Genomic DNA, 16,315 nt, shown 5'->3' on the forward strand with positions numbered 1-16,315 from the left:
ATGCACAATCATCCATCCAAGTAGAACTGAAGGAAACACACAGGCCACGCATAATTACAGAGGGGGCCCTGAGCCACGGGGACCGATTTCCCTGATACCCTTTCCCTTAAATTAAAAAAGGGATGCGGCTGGCAGCAAGGAAGGTGCTCCAGCGGCTGACGAGAGCCCGGGCTGCAGGCTGACAGCGAGCTCTGAGGCCGCAGGGCAGAAGGCCGGACGGCGGGGAGGGTCGGCCCGCTCCCCTTCCATCCCTGCCAGCCCCGCCCGAGCCGCAAGGACGCGACCCCGCCGGGCACAGCCCGGTCCTTCCACCGCCCCCTCACCGCGGCCTGGAGCCGCCGCTGGCGCCGACCTGCCGCGGGGATGCGCTCCACCTGCGCCGGCCCAGCGGCCGCCGCTAAGCGCCCCGCGGGAAGGCCGCGCTCACAGCCCAGCCCGGGCTCCCCGCCGCCCTTCGCGCCGTGCCCCCCATCTCCGCCACGCCGCCCCCCACACGCGCCGCCAGACCCGGAGCCGGGCGGGGACCGTTACCTGCGTCACGTGAGGCGCGGCGCAACGGCCGGTGAGCGCGCTGAGGTCAGCGCGGGGCGGGGCCGGGGGGCGCTGTCAGGAATGGCGGGCAGCGCCAGTGTTGAGGGCGGTGTGAGCCCCAGCGACGTCCGTGTGTTCCATCCGAAAGGAGCGCGCCAGAAGCAGTAGACCTCGACAGAATGCCTTGAGCTGTGTTTAACGTATTTTCTTTTTCCACACAGAGGCTTATTCCTTATTACGGTCATTTAATGCAATCTTCTTCATCACATAAACAATTCAAAATCTTTGTTATCGTTTTTAGCGGAGTATCATTTTTCTACATACTTGTGTCTGCAAGAAGTGGATTAATGCCGCAAAGTGTGAATAAAGGTGTGAATGATTAACAGGAAGGGTTAACACGTTTCAGAATAGGATGTACTGGGAATAGGTTGCCCAGAAAAGCAGCACCTAACAGGGATGGGGCTGGCAGAAAAGGGGCTGCCAAGCTGGATGGGAGGCCAGGTGCTGGCTGCGCCTTCTGGCAAGTGGTGAAATATTGGTGGTTGCTACATCTACTAATTGAGTTTTAACCTTATTATGAGCAGACAGAAACCGTCTTTAGAGCAATCACATTATGCTGAGTGAACATAAATTTAATTAAAAATTATAGTGAAGACGAGCAGACCTCCCCTCCATTTCAGAGGGAAACCCACATGTCCAAGGCGACTTTGAATACCATTGCAGCAAACAGGGTACATGTGGTTGGGCAGACACTAAGATTTTACTGCATTTTAAACGCTTATTTTGTTCTGTGTAGCCTTTCCCCTTTTTCACAGCATTTTAAGTCTTCATGTAATGGGAATTTGCATACTTAAAAACAAACAAACAAACAACAACAACAACAACAAAAAACAGCATTCTGATTGCGTTATTGTGCTGTGGAGCAAATCTAACTTCACTAGTACGTATTGGGACTATTTATTTCCTTCCTACCTCTCCTACTCAGCTTTCAGTGCCTATCTCACCAGCTCTTGCTGCATTAAGGAACTGCCTCACTGCCAGTGTCTCTCCTTTGCTTGGAGTCTCTTCCCCACCACACTGTGCCCTCTGAGCTGTACCCTTTTGCCACTCATCTGTTTGCTCTCCAATGAGCCCCTGCAGTGGACATTTGGCTGCTATCTTTATACAGTTCCATTTTTAATTCTTAAAATTTCAATTCAGTTCCAGCTGTACCTACCCAGTTATGTGTCCATTTGTTTGCTTACCCCTCCCTTTTACTTACACCTAAAGGAAGACACATCCTTGCTTCCTAGTAAGCTAACACATTTTGAAATTGTCTGGGACTAAAGCCCATTGGTGGAATGAAAAGCTCAGAAACTATTTGCAATTAGGAGCAAACACAAAGCTGCGTTAGGGAGTTTGCTTAGGGCCATTCTCATGCCAGCTCTGTATCAAAAGAATTCATGTTATATGTTGGAGAAGTCTTGTGCTGGATAAAATATGTGACACAGGATAAACACAATAGTATCCCTGAGATGGAAGTCACGTGAGATTTTCTGTTGTGCTGAAAGACACACCACCTCACTACAATTTGTTTTTACATTTATCCTTATTTTCTGTAGTATGTCAGCTTTAATCTGACATGCTTTCTTGTTTATTTGTCTCATGTTTTGTCAGGAATTAACAAAACTAGTACCAACAAAGCAAAGCACATTTTAAAGAAACTAGAACCAATCTGTTCTTGAAAATTGAATGTGTTGCCCTTTGGTTCTATTGAACAGCGAGAGGCATGATTTGACTTATTTTTTCTACTGTATAGAATTCTGTGACTGTAATGCCTTGCCTCTGTCCTTGCTTGGTTTGGTACATTGGTTTCCTTGCTGGACCAGCAGCTACTTGCAATCAGCACTGAGGTTCCTGAGGTTAATTGCTTCACACAACACTCTCAATAACACAGCAGGACTCCTCAGTAGGTTTGTTCCTTCAAAGGGTAATCTCGTAGGAGGTGGTCTGGATACAGGATTACTCAGAGAAGGACAATCTCATTAAGAGCTTCCCCTCCTGAGATAGATATGTTTATGTATTTTTGACGACTCTTCATTGTTACTGGTAATTTCACTAGAGACAACACTTATCAGAAGTTCTCTTAAGCCAAGCACAGAAAGTCCGTTTTATGTTATTTCCCAATGTATTTATTACAAACTAACTAAAAAACCATAGACTGATAGATTCACATCTAAAGTACCATCATAGCATTTATCAAACTTTTTTCCCTCCCCTGTCATTCATGGGATAAGCATACGAATTATCTATAACATCTTCAGCAGTGACATTTAATGTGATGAGTTTCACATTGGTTATTTCCATTCTATTTGCTTGTAGAAACCTTGGCTTTGTGTGCCATGAACTTCAGTAATATTCCCGACTTCCCAAAATAAATGTGGGCTGCTGAGTGTCTGAGGGGCACTGAAATCATCTCTAACTCCACACTGCTTCTTGTATTGAATAGGCTAAACACGAGCCAGCCACAGCCTGGCAGCGAGGACAGTCAAAAGCATGCTGGGCTGTGTCAATGGAAACCCATCCAGAAGCTTCAAGGAAACTATCACTGCTCTTCCTTCAGTACCTGGGAGAACTGAGAGCAGTATATAAGATGGAGCCATGCTCTCTACCATAGTGCCTGGTAGAAGGATGCTGGTAGACTCTGAAATGGGAGTGGTTCAGTCCAGATAGAAGGAAAAAACTTTTCACTTGAGGTTAAATAAACAGAGGTAGAGTAGGTTTGCCATTGTTGGAGGCTTCAAAACCTACTGGACAAAGTTCTGGTCTGACTGCAGTGTTAACCCTGTTTTGAGCAGGAGGTTGACCTGGATGATCTCCAAAGTTCTTTCAGGTGTGATAGGAGCATTTATCTTTCATACCAATTTCACAACAGAAACCAATGTTAACAATTGCATGGTTATTTGGTCTACAGACATCCAAACATATAGTTTTATATGGACAGCATTTAACTGGTTTTCAATTATTCTCTATTCTGAAATTTCAGGTTGCATTTCTGTGGAGAAAACCGTATCTAAGAGGAATAGAGTGCTTTATTGGAAAACCAAGATAACTAGAAGACTGCTTCTCGACTGATTCTGGCCAACAGGTCATTTTCAAGTAAATTTAGTCACCAGGCGTATTCCTAAGTAGAATCACACCGCAGGAGTCCAGGTCAGCTTTGGCTAAAGATCCAGCAGCAAGAGACAAGCTAGAGAAGAGATTAGAATGAAACTCAGAACATAAATTTAATCCAGTTTACACAAATCTTTGTTAATGAATTTGTCCACTCAAGAACAAAAGCAATGCTTTTCTGTAGTTATTCCTGTATAATCATTCAGATGTGAGTAAATATGGAACTGCAGCATGTACAAAACAGCAAATGAGTGAGTAAGGAGTAGGTTAAGGGAAGAACACTGACATACAACATTTAGCTGTTGGATAATGAACTCTTGTGGAAGTTACCAAGAGTACCAAACTTAATTTGTCATAGTATTTAGGGGTAATAAGTTAGCAGGGGAAGCAGAAATCTTCCCGTTAACTGTAGAAGTAAATCAATATTGGTGCTGAAAAACGCCCCGCCAGCATTTGGAATGTGAGTGAATAACAGTGAGTGAAGCTGTAGTAACTGCTTAACCCAGAATAGAAAAAAAACCATGCATTTTCTATTTTAACAATGGATTATGAGAAAACTGCTAGAAAATTGTTTAGATATTTGCAGGTATTTCATAAGGGAATGTTAGCAAAAATAAGAGTAATCTTTTTTTGTGACAGTTTCCTTTTACCTAGATCTGAAATACACTATTTTTTTTAGATCATCTCTTTAGGTGGAAATAAAACTTCAAGGTACCCTGACATCATCATACACAACAGGAAAATTCTCCTCATCTCTTAGTCTATAACACTGGCTGTGTTTTCCTCAGGAGGATCCATTTTGATTTTTGATGCTTTTTATCCTGATGAAGGAATGTGTAATTATCTTACACACGAGGCAAGATAGTTTTCCATCAGTTAAAACTTCTAGGGTACATGAGATTTGCAGATTTCCCTGGGAGTAAGGATTGCTAATGAAGCTTTTGAAGCTACAGTGGCAGCGTCTGATTGTAATTGCTGAAAGGTGACTCCTGAAGAGGTTTATTTGCACTAATCAACACCATGTTGTGCCTCAAAGCTAGAGTTCTCTTAGATGCACTATCCCTACCGAGTAATACAGCAATAACTAAACAACTTTTTCTGTTTACTTTTGTTCTGGCACCATACCTGTTTTTCTGATGGGATCCTTTGAAGCTGCTCTCCAAACCTGTTGTACAGTTGAAACTTCATAATTTCTTTTTAACACTTTCCTCTTGCAGCTCCTGCCCCCTTCAGCCCTGTTGCCTGAGCCAAAGGGACTTATAGAAGTGTAAAATATTAGACTTTTAGATGTAAAATATTCAAGAACTCAAGAGCAGACTTTAAAATATCAAATCTACCACACACAGTGTAACACTCATTTTCCTAAACGGTGCTCGTTTGGAAACAGTCATAGTGCTGGAAGCAGCTAGACACTATCGGAGTGATTCCGGTTCATACCTGGAACAGCTTTGTATTTCTTTTAATGTTTGTTGCCTTTATTTTACTGTCAAGTTGTTCTCCAGTAAGTAATTAATAGCCTGAGCATCTCAGTTATAGGGTGAGCTTACTATTTATGTTTCATGACTCCAATTTTTTATGAAAATAATGGTGATGTTATAGGAAAAAATACAGCACTCAAAGCTTGCCCCAAGCATGACATTTCATATGCTTGTTTTATTAACTCCGTGTTAACTGTTCTCCTTTTCTTCTAAGTTCCTTGCAGGTATGCTTGCTGACACAGTACACAAATCCTCTGATTTTACCAAATCTTCATGCACTGATACTGACCTCACTGAGTGACTCTAAGTCACTTTGTGGACTCGAATTAGCCCAAGCCTAACGTAAATGAGTTTGAAGCAAACAGTTCACTCAATAGTCTAAAGCTGCTAAGAATAGCTGGCACATACCGTCACCACACATGCTGTGCATGCAGTAGAGGCTTAGAGGAGCGAGTGGGAGCCTGAATTATGATCTCCTGTGCAGACAGGGTGAACCTTGCAGGCCATGGCTGAGATCATTGGCTAGACATGGCCGAGGAGGTGAGTGGCAATGAGGCCATCAGACCAGAGTGCAAAGATATAAAGAAAGCTCCTTCTGTAAACAAAGACTTTCACAAGGAATTAACACGACACAGTCCAAGACACACATGGGTTTCATCCCTGAGGTCTAGTTTCCTGGCACTTAAGAGTTTTACCTTTGTACGATGTAGGCACTGCCCATATCTCACAAACTCCGACCGAGCAGGTGACTCACACAAGTCCCTGAGCACCTTCTGTCCCATTTTTCCACCCAGCCCTCCTTAGACAATTTTGCCAACACAGGCATAATCTTAGGGAATGCTTTAAGACACAAGCTACTAGTTAAAACATCAGGGTACTTGGGGTACTAGTTACTTCTTGCATTTTGTCTCAGTCCTAGTGACATGCTAGGGCAAAAGAGAACATCTAGCTTTATTTTTTCCAAGATAAAAGATGTGCTTATTGTGATCTACAATCACAGGGCACACCCTTCAATGAAGCACTGCACGAGTATTACTAGATACCAGAATTTGATATTGGATTTAACTTAAGTCATAATTCTGTTGAGTCATTGTCACAATTTTTCTGAACAGCAAAGACTTATCATGTTCATTTAAGTATATAAATGAATTATTTGGCCACAGACTGATCATTTTTTATAGGTGCAATTTTACATGGATCTGTTGGGAACTTTTACTGGACCATAACAGAAGTCAATCTAGAAGTAATTTATTGACATTCTGAGGCTATCTGAAGGTTACATGTAATCAAGATTTGAGACGAAAAGAGGGGAAATGTTTGTTTAGAGCAAGCGAGAATGTGATTAGCCTTGAAGCCCTTGAAATTACTGGAGCCAAAAGCTATCCTTGTAGGAAAAGGAGGTTCCTGCTGTCATAATGCAATATGGAAGGTGCAAGTTCATCATGTTGTTTCCAGATCCCACATGGCAATTACTGATAAACAGTTTTAAGACTTCAAAAACTTTGAACAATCATGAAGTTACCCATCTTCTGGCTGACAACGTACTTAATTTTCATTGAATAAAAAAAAAAATCCAGTCATCACAATTGCCTTTCATCAAATGGTTGAACTTCACACAGCAAAAACAAGGTTCAAATTTATTGATTACATTTTATCTACTGGATTTGGCTGTTCTTTTGTTTGGTTTTTTTGTTCATTTTGTTTTGTTTTTCCCTTATGAGGAGCTGGTGAAATGAAGGACTGGTAGACCCAATCAATCAGTAGGCGATTTTTTCAGCATGAAAGCTCTGGGAATTATCATTATCAGCAATGAAGTTTAAATGCCACTCAGCGGAGATTTAAAGCGTAGGAAGAATTAGAAACCTCCCTTTCTCAAAGTTATGGTATTTTCAGCACTTTCTCAGCACACTTTGGTCTTTTGGTCTTTCTCTTCCAATCGCGAAGTTCTGATTTCCCACATAGCATCCCTTAATTTCTGGCCCACATTTGCAGCAGGTCAAGTAATTATGAATGAAAATGCCACCTGGTTGACACAAATTTCATTTATGACAAAGATTAAGTTACAAAATTTGTACTCCTGGCATCCTATTAATACTGTTCTACTATAAAATTCCTCAGGCAACAAATAAATAATGACTTAGAACTCCAACAGAATAATTACCTTACGATGCAGTCATTTTGAAGATAGAGTTAGCTCTGGATGTGAAAATATGATTTTTTAGGACCTTATCCGTTACACAATAAACGTGAAACACTTACTATTAATTAAATTCTATGACATCTTGGTTCAGATCCAATCAATTCTCAGTACATTAAAAAACAACTTGTCATTAGCCAATAATGAAATTTAGCTCATCAAAGCAGTTTTCTTAACCTTTAATTTTGAAAATGAAAATCTTCAGATCTTAGCAAAATGAACTTCTTGCCATGATTGAACAGTGATTTATACGCTATCTTTATTGTATCTGGAATGCCAAGTTGTTCTGAAGAGTAAAATAAATTAACACATTCAGCACTTTCCATCAACTTACAGATGAAGACAGTGCACGTCAAAATACAAGTGAACTCCTTACTAATAAAGACATACAGGAAGGTTCTTCTGATGCATCTCTAAAGTAGATTAGGCAAAGTACATCTAAATCTTAAGTGGATGCTTCTCAAAATTAATTGATTTGATTTAGCTTCCTTCACTTCCAAAAGGAAGTAAACAAAGTTTAAATCTCTTTAGTGATAACCCAAGTTAAGTCATAGTTCAAGATAATTAACTTCCCTGAATGTTCCTCTGCGGGTACACCTGATTAGAAAACAGTGCACTAGATTGATTCAACAAATGATTTCCTTTCAGAGCTGAGCAGGTGAAAGTCCTGCAACAGAAGAACTTTATATTGCATTTCAACTGTTAGGCCTCTGAAGCCAATGTATGCTAGAGGGAACATCCTGCACTCCCTAAACATAGACAATTTTTCTCTTGCCCAGATGATGAAGATTATAGAAAGGAACAAAAGCTACTCTGAATTATTAACAGAACACTGTTAGTACTGAAGAAGATGGAAATATTTCATTGGAAACTTATTTCTGGCGTTTTACACAAAGAAAAAAAAAACAACCACAATCAACTGATATAACAAGGCAGCATTTTTTCCATTTATTTCTTACTCTTGATTTTAAAACTGTAACATTATGACCACACTAGGTGCTTACACTTGTTTCCCCACTGAACTTCAACAGAAAACAATGTAGTTGGACATGGTCAGAGCTCAGATGTTTGGCTCTTTGTCAGTTTTGTTTGGTTTCTCCTCCTGTAAGCTAAGTAAGACAAATTCAGCATCTAGTCAAGGTTTTCTTTCACAAAAGAAAGACATTAATCACACAGGCACCTAAGGAAACCCATATAGATATACTGAACACCAACATGTAGGAGATGGAAAAAAAGAAAGAAGAAAAAAAATCCCATCTTGCCTTTATTTCCTTATAACTGAACTTGGCGATGATTGCTGGGAAAACCTAAGAATTACATTCAGAGGACACAACTACAGAAAATTCCTGTAATAAATCTGAAAATTTTACTAAATTCTGTAAAATCTGCAAGTTTAATCCTGATTCTGCCTCTGTTTTCATGCTATTAAACATTTCTTTTTTTCTTTTTTAATCAGGTATTTTTAGCAATTTCTGAGAATAAATAATTTAAACTACCTCTTACATATTTTTCTATCTCCATAAAGCACATCTATAAGAAACCTGAAAACATTACAGCTTTTCATGGGATTACCGTGCAAATCTTTGCCTGATTTAACAGCTCTCCAGCCTGAGAAGGCTTCAGATGCTCCACAGCCATTGCAGAGCACATCTAACCACAACTTAGAGAACTTTTATTTCTCATGCACTTCTGATGTTATTCTCAGCATGAGCTATAATTTACACATAAGTCATTTTGCAACCATACTTTTAGGTAAAAATACTATTAATGCCATCAATCTGTAGCTTAAGTTGGACAATAAAACAGTGACCACTTAAGGAGAAATAAACAGCTTGCCATTTCTCATTACTTTCCTCTGAATTCAACTTCAGCTTTTTGCTTGAATTAGCCTAGGATTAGGTGTTTTTTGTTTAAGGCAAGTTAGCTACAGTAAGGACTCCACATGCAATCCATTTGATCTGGAAAAGGGCTGACTGTAAACACAGAGATGTGCAGGCACCAGGCAGCCAGCACGCAAAGTCAAACGGTAAACATAACACAGTATCTCTACCATCCATTAACAACATGCACTCCCAGCAGTTTGTGTCAGCTTCTTTTAAGCTGCTGCAATATATACCTCACTCAGCATGCACAGCATGGTGTCCGTGTCTCCTATGCATCCAGAAGTCTCACAGCACTGTACCACAGTATTATCAGGACTTAGAACATACTAGAGCTTCCTTTAACAGCACTCTGAGTGCCACTTGCCAGAACGAGGCAATCTAACCCCAGCTGACAGCTCAGAAATTGATGGTTTTGTTGTAATGGAGCTATCAGTGACAGATACCTCCTTTATAGTTCCCAGGTCACGCTCACTTAAGCAATGATAAATGAGCATGAAGCACTGTTAGCACAAAACATGATCATAAACACTCCATTTTTAGTTAAAAAGCTTGGGATGGCTGCAGCATCTTGCAATTTCCATGGCTTTATGGATGTTTTCACTCTTGTCAAAAACATACCAGTTCTCCTGGTTCCTTATCCTTATAACACACATCAACCCTTTTCTACCCAGCCACCATGATACCAGAAGTGCCATTCCCAGGCTGTCCAACACTTAACCAAGTGCCTCTTGGTGACATTATTTTGACCACAAACATGAGAAAGATTAAATCTAAAACCAGGAACAAGCAGTGTTTGAGGATCAGCCTTTCTATTTTATTTGCTACTGAAGACTTAAGTTTTGTTGAGTATCACAAGCACAATTCTGTGTGTCCCAGGGTTTCCTCAAATAAATGCACTAGATGAATTTATACTTAGCTAATGCACCGTTACTTTGGTTATAGCACTTACTCTTAGAAGACAAAAAAGGGGCATAAATAAGCCAGAAAATAAGGAGCAACTGCAAAAAGGTGCAACTAAGGGAAGGAGCGGTCATCAACAGTCTCTAAATTAGGAGCTGCTGACAGAGGCTGATGTTGCAGCTGCCCTGAGGCTCTCTTACTAATCCAAATTTGCAATAGTTCCTTCCTGTTTAAATTACTAAGCACAATGAATCAACCACTACGTTATACAGTATGAACAAATTATGATATTATTTTGAGATAATTTTAGAATTACTACTATTGCAGTACTGGCAGTCACTAACACAACTACTGTTGGGCCATGTACATTCAGATGTACTAAAATTTCTCAGTCCTGGAAAGTGTACTGTAAGACAAAGCAGACCACATTGCTTCAATCAATTTTTTAATTGTATTACTACAAAAATCATGTAAACATCAGCATACAGATCCAGAAAAATCAATATAATATAATGATGCATAAACAGTAGTTTAGAAGAATGTCAGGAATAGTCCATCCATTTATAAATTAATATATACAGAAATGGGTACTCATAAGAACACCTCATAACTGAAGAGTTTAGGTGCCAGAGCTGTAGAGCAAACAGCAGCACTCTGACCTCAAACTTTGCTTTGAGGCCACATTGCAATCTAAATGACTGCCCGTTGCTTCATACTAAGCATTTAGTTTAACTGCTAAAACAAGTATAAAACAATAGTTTTGGTAGGAAGTTTCTTTTTATCTGAAAACATATAACAAACATCCTTACAGTAATAAAAAAAAAGAATAATATTCCATAAACAGGTTTCTAGAAGAGTGAAGCTTAAGCTTGCTAGGCTGCAAAGAGCATTGGGCCTTCCATTCTACACTATCTCCAACAGAGCACCAAAATGCATCTCCAGCTAAAGAAAACATTTCAGGTAGTTTATAAATGGAGAATGGTAGATGGATAGAAAAAGTGAGGTGCAGAGTACATGCTGGGCTCATTCAAAATTCCTCCTTCCCCACACAGCACCGTGGGTACTTCAGCACTTTACTGAATTCCAAAGCCATGGCAATCTAACAGCACTGATAACTATTCTAATCTCAGCTGTTTTGCTTCCAGAAGAACAAAACAAAACCAAGAAAAATGTAATCTTCAGCCTGCGTGCAATCAAAGTCTATTCCAAGAGATCTTACAGGACTGCCCTTGATAAGTTCAGGGACACAAGGTAGAATGTGGGATAGATCATTCTTACTCAGATGACACATTCAACAGAAAACAATTTTTTTTTCCTGTCCATACAGACATATTTCAGAGGAAAAAGTGTATGGAAAACATATCCTAAAGAGCAATCTCAGAAGTTGTTCTTTTCCCTATTTGAAAGGTTTTCAGTGAAAATTAAGCTGACAGATGACTAGGAACTCCCTAGAAATAGTCGACACTCCAAAAACTTAATTGAATACACTATGACAGAGTATCTTCAGAGAATCTTCTCAAAACTAAATATATATTTTCTCTGTTTCTAGAGTCACACTAAAATTTTCTGTCATCTTATTTGGTGCATTTCTCATAAAATAAACAAAAAAATAATAATTTCCCCTCACAACAAAAATAAGTATTGTGCTAATATAGACGCATGCATTTACAATAAAGGGGAAGTGACATCTCGCCACCTAAAATTTTTTGCTGTGTTTTCTTCCAGTTGGTTAGAAACAAATTTTGCTCACCTTTTCTATAGGAAATCCTGAGTAGAAAGGTGAAGACCTGGCAGGTAGCACCAATTCTGTATCATGACTGTTAATCAACTGGGTACATTTGTCATCAGCACTGCATCTAGAAATGCTGTCACAGTTGAATCTAAATGTCCAAGTAAGAGCTTATGAGAAAACACTTATTCCTGTTGCCACAATCTCAGCCAGCATGAAAACACTAGGAGCAGGAGTAAAGATTTCTGCTAGGTCAGATGATACAAGTAGCAAGGCCTGAAATTCTGAAAGCAAATCTTTTCCTTGACACGTATGTGGGTGAACAAAACCATAGCTGGTAGGAATAATAGGACAAAATCACCCAAGCTGTGCCTGTCACATTTGAAGCAACACTTCCCAGCTGCCCACTGCAGCACTGATGCAGTGGTGTAGTACTCTGAAGTTACCTGTGAATGTCCCAAACACTTTGCTGCTGCTCTTCCACCGGAGCAGCTCAAGCAGTGAGTGCTTTACTGCTAGCCAGACTACCAACAGCTTCCAGTATTTAATTACTAGGTCATGTTGCAGGCTTGGAGATGGTTTTTCAGGCACCAACCAATTGGATTTACTGATACTAGAGACATAGCTCACTACATTTTCAGCTGCTGTTACTCATATTGTTCAGGTAGTAGCTATGATAGACAAGGCAGATCTGATACAGAAGAGCTTAAACTTGGCATTTTGGCCTAAACTGAAATTGGGTTTAATTATTAACAGACAGACATTTAATTGAATTGGCCCTGTACGTAGAGCTGGAAAGATTTTTCCACATATTTATCTGTAGTTTTGCGTAAAATATTAATGTACAACAGAAACAATAATTTGGTTTTCACAGAAACAGTAAAAGCACAGCTTTTATGAATCTTTTAACCTCTCTTCAGTGTTACTGTTCCCATGCCTACAAAGACAACGGCGCAAACTCCTAACAACACCTTACATTCTTATCTGTAGGCTGGGCTTTCCTCCCACTGCAATGCAATGGTTTCCATGTTTTCCCATGAGGATCTTATGCTCAAATACTGCAACGAAGGAGAACTGACATGAGAATATAAACAAAATTACAGCAGATCTTAATTCAAATGAGTTTGCCAACAACAGTGATCCTGGAGAAGCTACATGTATACTGATCTGCTTATGACCTTGTTCAGTGCTGTAACAGACAGCACCAACAAAATGGTTTTAAAAGTTTAATATATGAATGTTTCCTTCTGCTTCTAACTCTGATCACATATCTCATTTTCCCACCCTTCTGTTCTTCAGACTCTCCCTGCTTCCTCATGATAACTATTTCTAATTTGACAAGATAATGCAGTTCTGAAATGCACTATAGTTCCTCCAGACTCTTTTCACATTTAACCATTTATTACAAAGTATATTAAAACCAAAACATTTTAAACTAAACATATGAAAATTTTGATAAGAACAATGAAAGTACCGTGGCAGCCTCAAGGAGGTAATCAAATTGTTACAACTTCCAATAAGAACAATCTTTACAATGTGTCTCTCTAAAATCATTCTGGAGGTTATAGGGCTCCATGTACTCCAGCACTATGCTTAGCACGAAGCCTAGATACAGAGAATCTTCTGAAGTTTTTCAGCAATATCTTGACTGATTGAAATACAAGCGTCTCCAAAATCCCCTCTTCACAAGGTGTAATGCAAACCAGACTTACCAGGGAAATCATTTCTGTACATACATGAACAAGGTTTTCATGTATGAAGCCGTCAAACAAGACATCTCACCTCTCAAACGTTGATTTTTGGATGTTTGGTTTGGTAACTACCAATGCAATCAATACATATTAAGTTATCCAATTCATACATTCCACTCAGCAACTCAAACAATATACCAGTGGGAGGAGCTGAACAATATTCTGAATAAACACATCTATCTTAATCTTCAAAGCATATCCCTTTTTCTTCATCATCATCATCATCCGTAGAATCTGCATAGGATTCAATGGTGTTATATATGAAGGAGTACAGCTTGACTTCTGGTCCTGAAGTAGAACAGGTTCTGCATTCTTCATTGTAGTATCGGAGTAGCAGCCTATAAATGTCCCCTTAAAAATGAAAACAAAGCCTATTATTAAAGAAACATTCATTCATGCTATGAAGAATGTATGGCTGCAACTAAAGACTAGAAATGCCTGAAACGGTGTCAATTAACATCCCTAAAATGAGTAGTGACAGAGTAGGTCGACAACTCCACAAGGGAGCGTGGCTGCTGGATAACAGATCTGACTAATTCTTCTTTATAAATAAATAAATGAATAAAAATCAAGCCTAAAGCACTATAATTCTCACCTGTATCAAGAAAGTGTAAGCAGATTTTTTAAGCCTTTTGAAATGTATTAAAAAACTTCTGCAAGCCTTCTGTGTACATAATTTATATTTTCAAAATTCTGGAGAATTCCTAAGCAAGTTGTTCTATGTTTCTAGAAGTCAGATTAACATTGTTCAGCTGATCCTGAATCAGAAGAGCTCACCACTCTAAAAATGGGTGCAAATGAAATAAGGATCATTTGCTTGACTTCAGGACTTGATGATAATAATTCTTACTGGATTACTTTTAGCTATACAGTAGTCAGCACATATGAAAAGAATTTCTTTATGCTCACCAACAGTTTGGTTCTTCTCACAGAGAAAAGTATGCATACTGTAAATATCTCGCATCAGCTCCATATCTCCAAAGGTAAAATAAACAACATCACGTCCAGACTCAGCAGCTGCCAATATCTGTATTAAGGCTGAAAGAACAGGGGAACAAAGATTGCATGCATGAATGCAAGACAAAACACCACATAAGTTTTACAGCTAATAATCATACCCATGTCCAGGTGAACAGAGCAGAGCAATGTAAACAATAGATAGAAAATTACTTCCTCTTCTAAAACAAAGTAAAGAATATTGGGCACTGCAGCTCAGAGTGAAGTATTCTGATGGAGTCACTAGAGATAACTTCTCTGATAAGCAATACCCTTAAAAAAACTACATATATACATATAAGGTCTGTCCTCCCCAGTCTCAAGCAGCATAGAGCTATTAATTAACCAATAAATATGTACAACAGCATAAACCCCCCCCCCCGAAAAAACAGACTGTTCCATTATATCCTGGATTTAAGCTATCTAGGATCAGGTCAGAACAGAATATGTGTTCTCCTCTTTCCTTCTGAAGGAATGTAGTCAGTATTTTTATTAGGTTAGCTACACAAAGCAGGAGCTGACCAACATTTTTTTTTTTTTTTAAATCTCCTAAGTGGAGATCCATGATTCTACCATGCAAGCTAGGGTGTCTATTTTGCCCATAATGAAACTGTGCAGAATGAAACACCATGGCTTGTTTTGACCCCTAAAAAGGGAGGTGATGATGTCAGCAATAAAACTGTGGTTCATTTCCAGTTTTATGTCCAACTCCCTGGACCAAGCTGCATCTCAAGTTTGGTCAAAGTAGACAGGCTTTACCTCTAGGGAAAAAGAACAAGAATATGTCTTATCTTGGAAACACATTGCTGAAGATTTATGTTGGGAAATTATCTGGGGTATTGACCAATAACCTAGTTGAGAAAGATAATGATCTGCTGCAGTTGGAGAGGGTGGCTCTGGTCCCTTCTCACTGCTTTTAGCAGCTTTCAGGTACTCATCAGCATCTTCACTGAGCCAACTCCATTCACCAACCTGGCAGAAAAGATCTTTGACAAAAATTCCCTGCATGACAATAAGTTGAGTTGGCTGAGTGAAGGACTTACTGAGAACCAGAGCTGATGCAAGAAAGAGCACCTGGGAAGAGAAGAATTAAAAAAAAATCAAACCCTTTAAGACAACACCCAACTATTAAAATAGCACAGCCTTTTCCCCAAGCAGTACTGAAAGGCTGGACTGATACAGGCACGTATCATCACTGACATATTCCTTTAAGGTCATTTTAAATTGGTCCAAACTCCCATAAACTATTTAATCTGTTACTATTTGTTTCAGAGCCTATGGGTACAGTTTCAGTACTATATCAATCACATTTTAATTATCTCTGCTTATTAGGTAGAAAAGGAAAGATTTTATTCTAAATAAAACAGCATATGTACTGCATTACCACCAGCTAGTGGAAGCTAAATAGAAAGCATGTCATAGGCTCAGTTAAGAAAAAAGACTTAAAATATAATTCTTTAATCAAAAGTCTTGTAGACCCATAGCTAAAATTATAAATTACATGAAGCACATGTGAAATTAATCTCAATCTGGGAATGATATTTAATTAAACTACTGAACCAGCTGTAGATTTGGTAAAGCTTCAGTAGTTCAGCTTTTAAAGAGCCTAATTAACTGGCTTGCACAGGGGAACAGAATCTAATGAATCTTCATATTAATTTCAAACAAACAAGCATTTTCACTTCAAATGAGAAATA

The 16,315-nt window shown here is 39.2% G+C and overlaps 1 protein-coding gene across 3 annotated transcripts in view; it reads right to left on the minus strand.

Moving 5' to 3' along the window:
• Positions 1 to 13,084: 13,084 nt before the first annotated feature.
• The window catches only part of PARG (poly(ADP-ribose) glycohydrolase), a 57,867-nt gene continuing 54,636 nt past the window's right edge, over positions 13,085 to 16,315 (minus strand). For 2 of the 3 annotated variants that reach the window (XM_065746786.1, XM_065746787.1), the window contains exons 17-18: positions 14,532 to 14,660; positions 13,085 to 13,973 (exon numbers count right to left, since the gene is read on the minus strand). In XM_065746786.1, coding sequence (XP_065602858.1) covers positions 13,804 to 13,973; positions 14,532 to 14,660 — 299 coding nt within the window. In that variant the 3' untranslated portion in view covers positions 13,085 to 13,803. Of the gene's footprint in view, positions 13,974 to 14,531; positions 14,661 to 16,315 lie in introns of those variants that run through there. The other variant, XM_065746785.1, reaches the window with a different exon arrangement.

The sequence above is a fragment of the Cyrtonyx montezumae genome, unplaced genomic scaffold (assembly GCF_038088225.1).
Source record: "Cyrtonyx montezumae isolate F1298 unplaced genomic scaffold, pur_monq_1.0 scaffold_4, whole genome shotgun sequence".
NCBI classification, from domain to species: domain Eukaryota; kingdom Metazoa; phylum Chordata; class Aves; order Galliformes; family Odontophoridae; genus Cyrtonyx; species Cyrtonyx montezumae.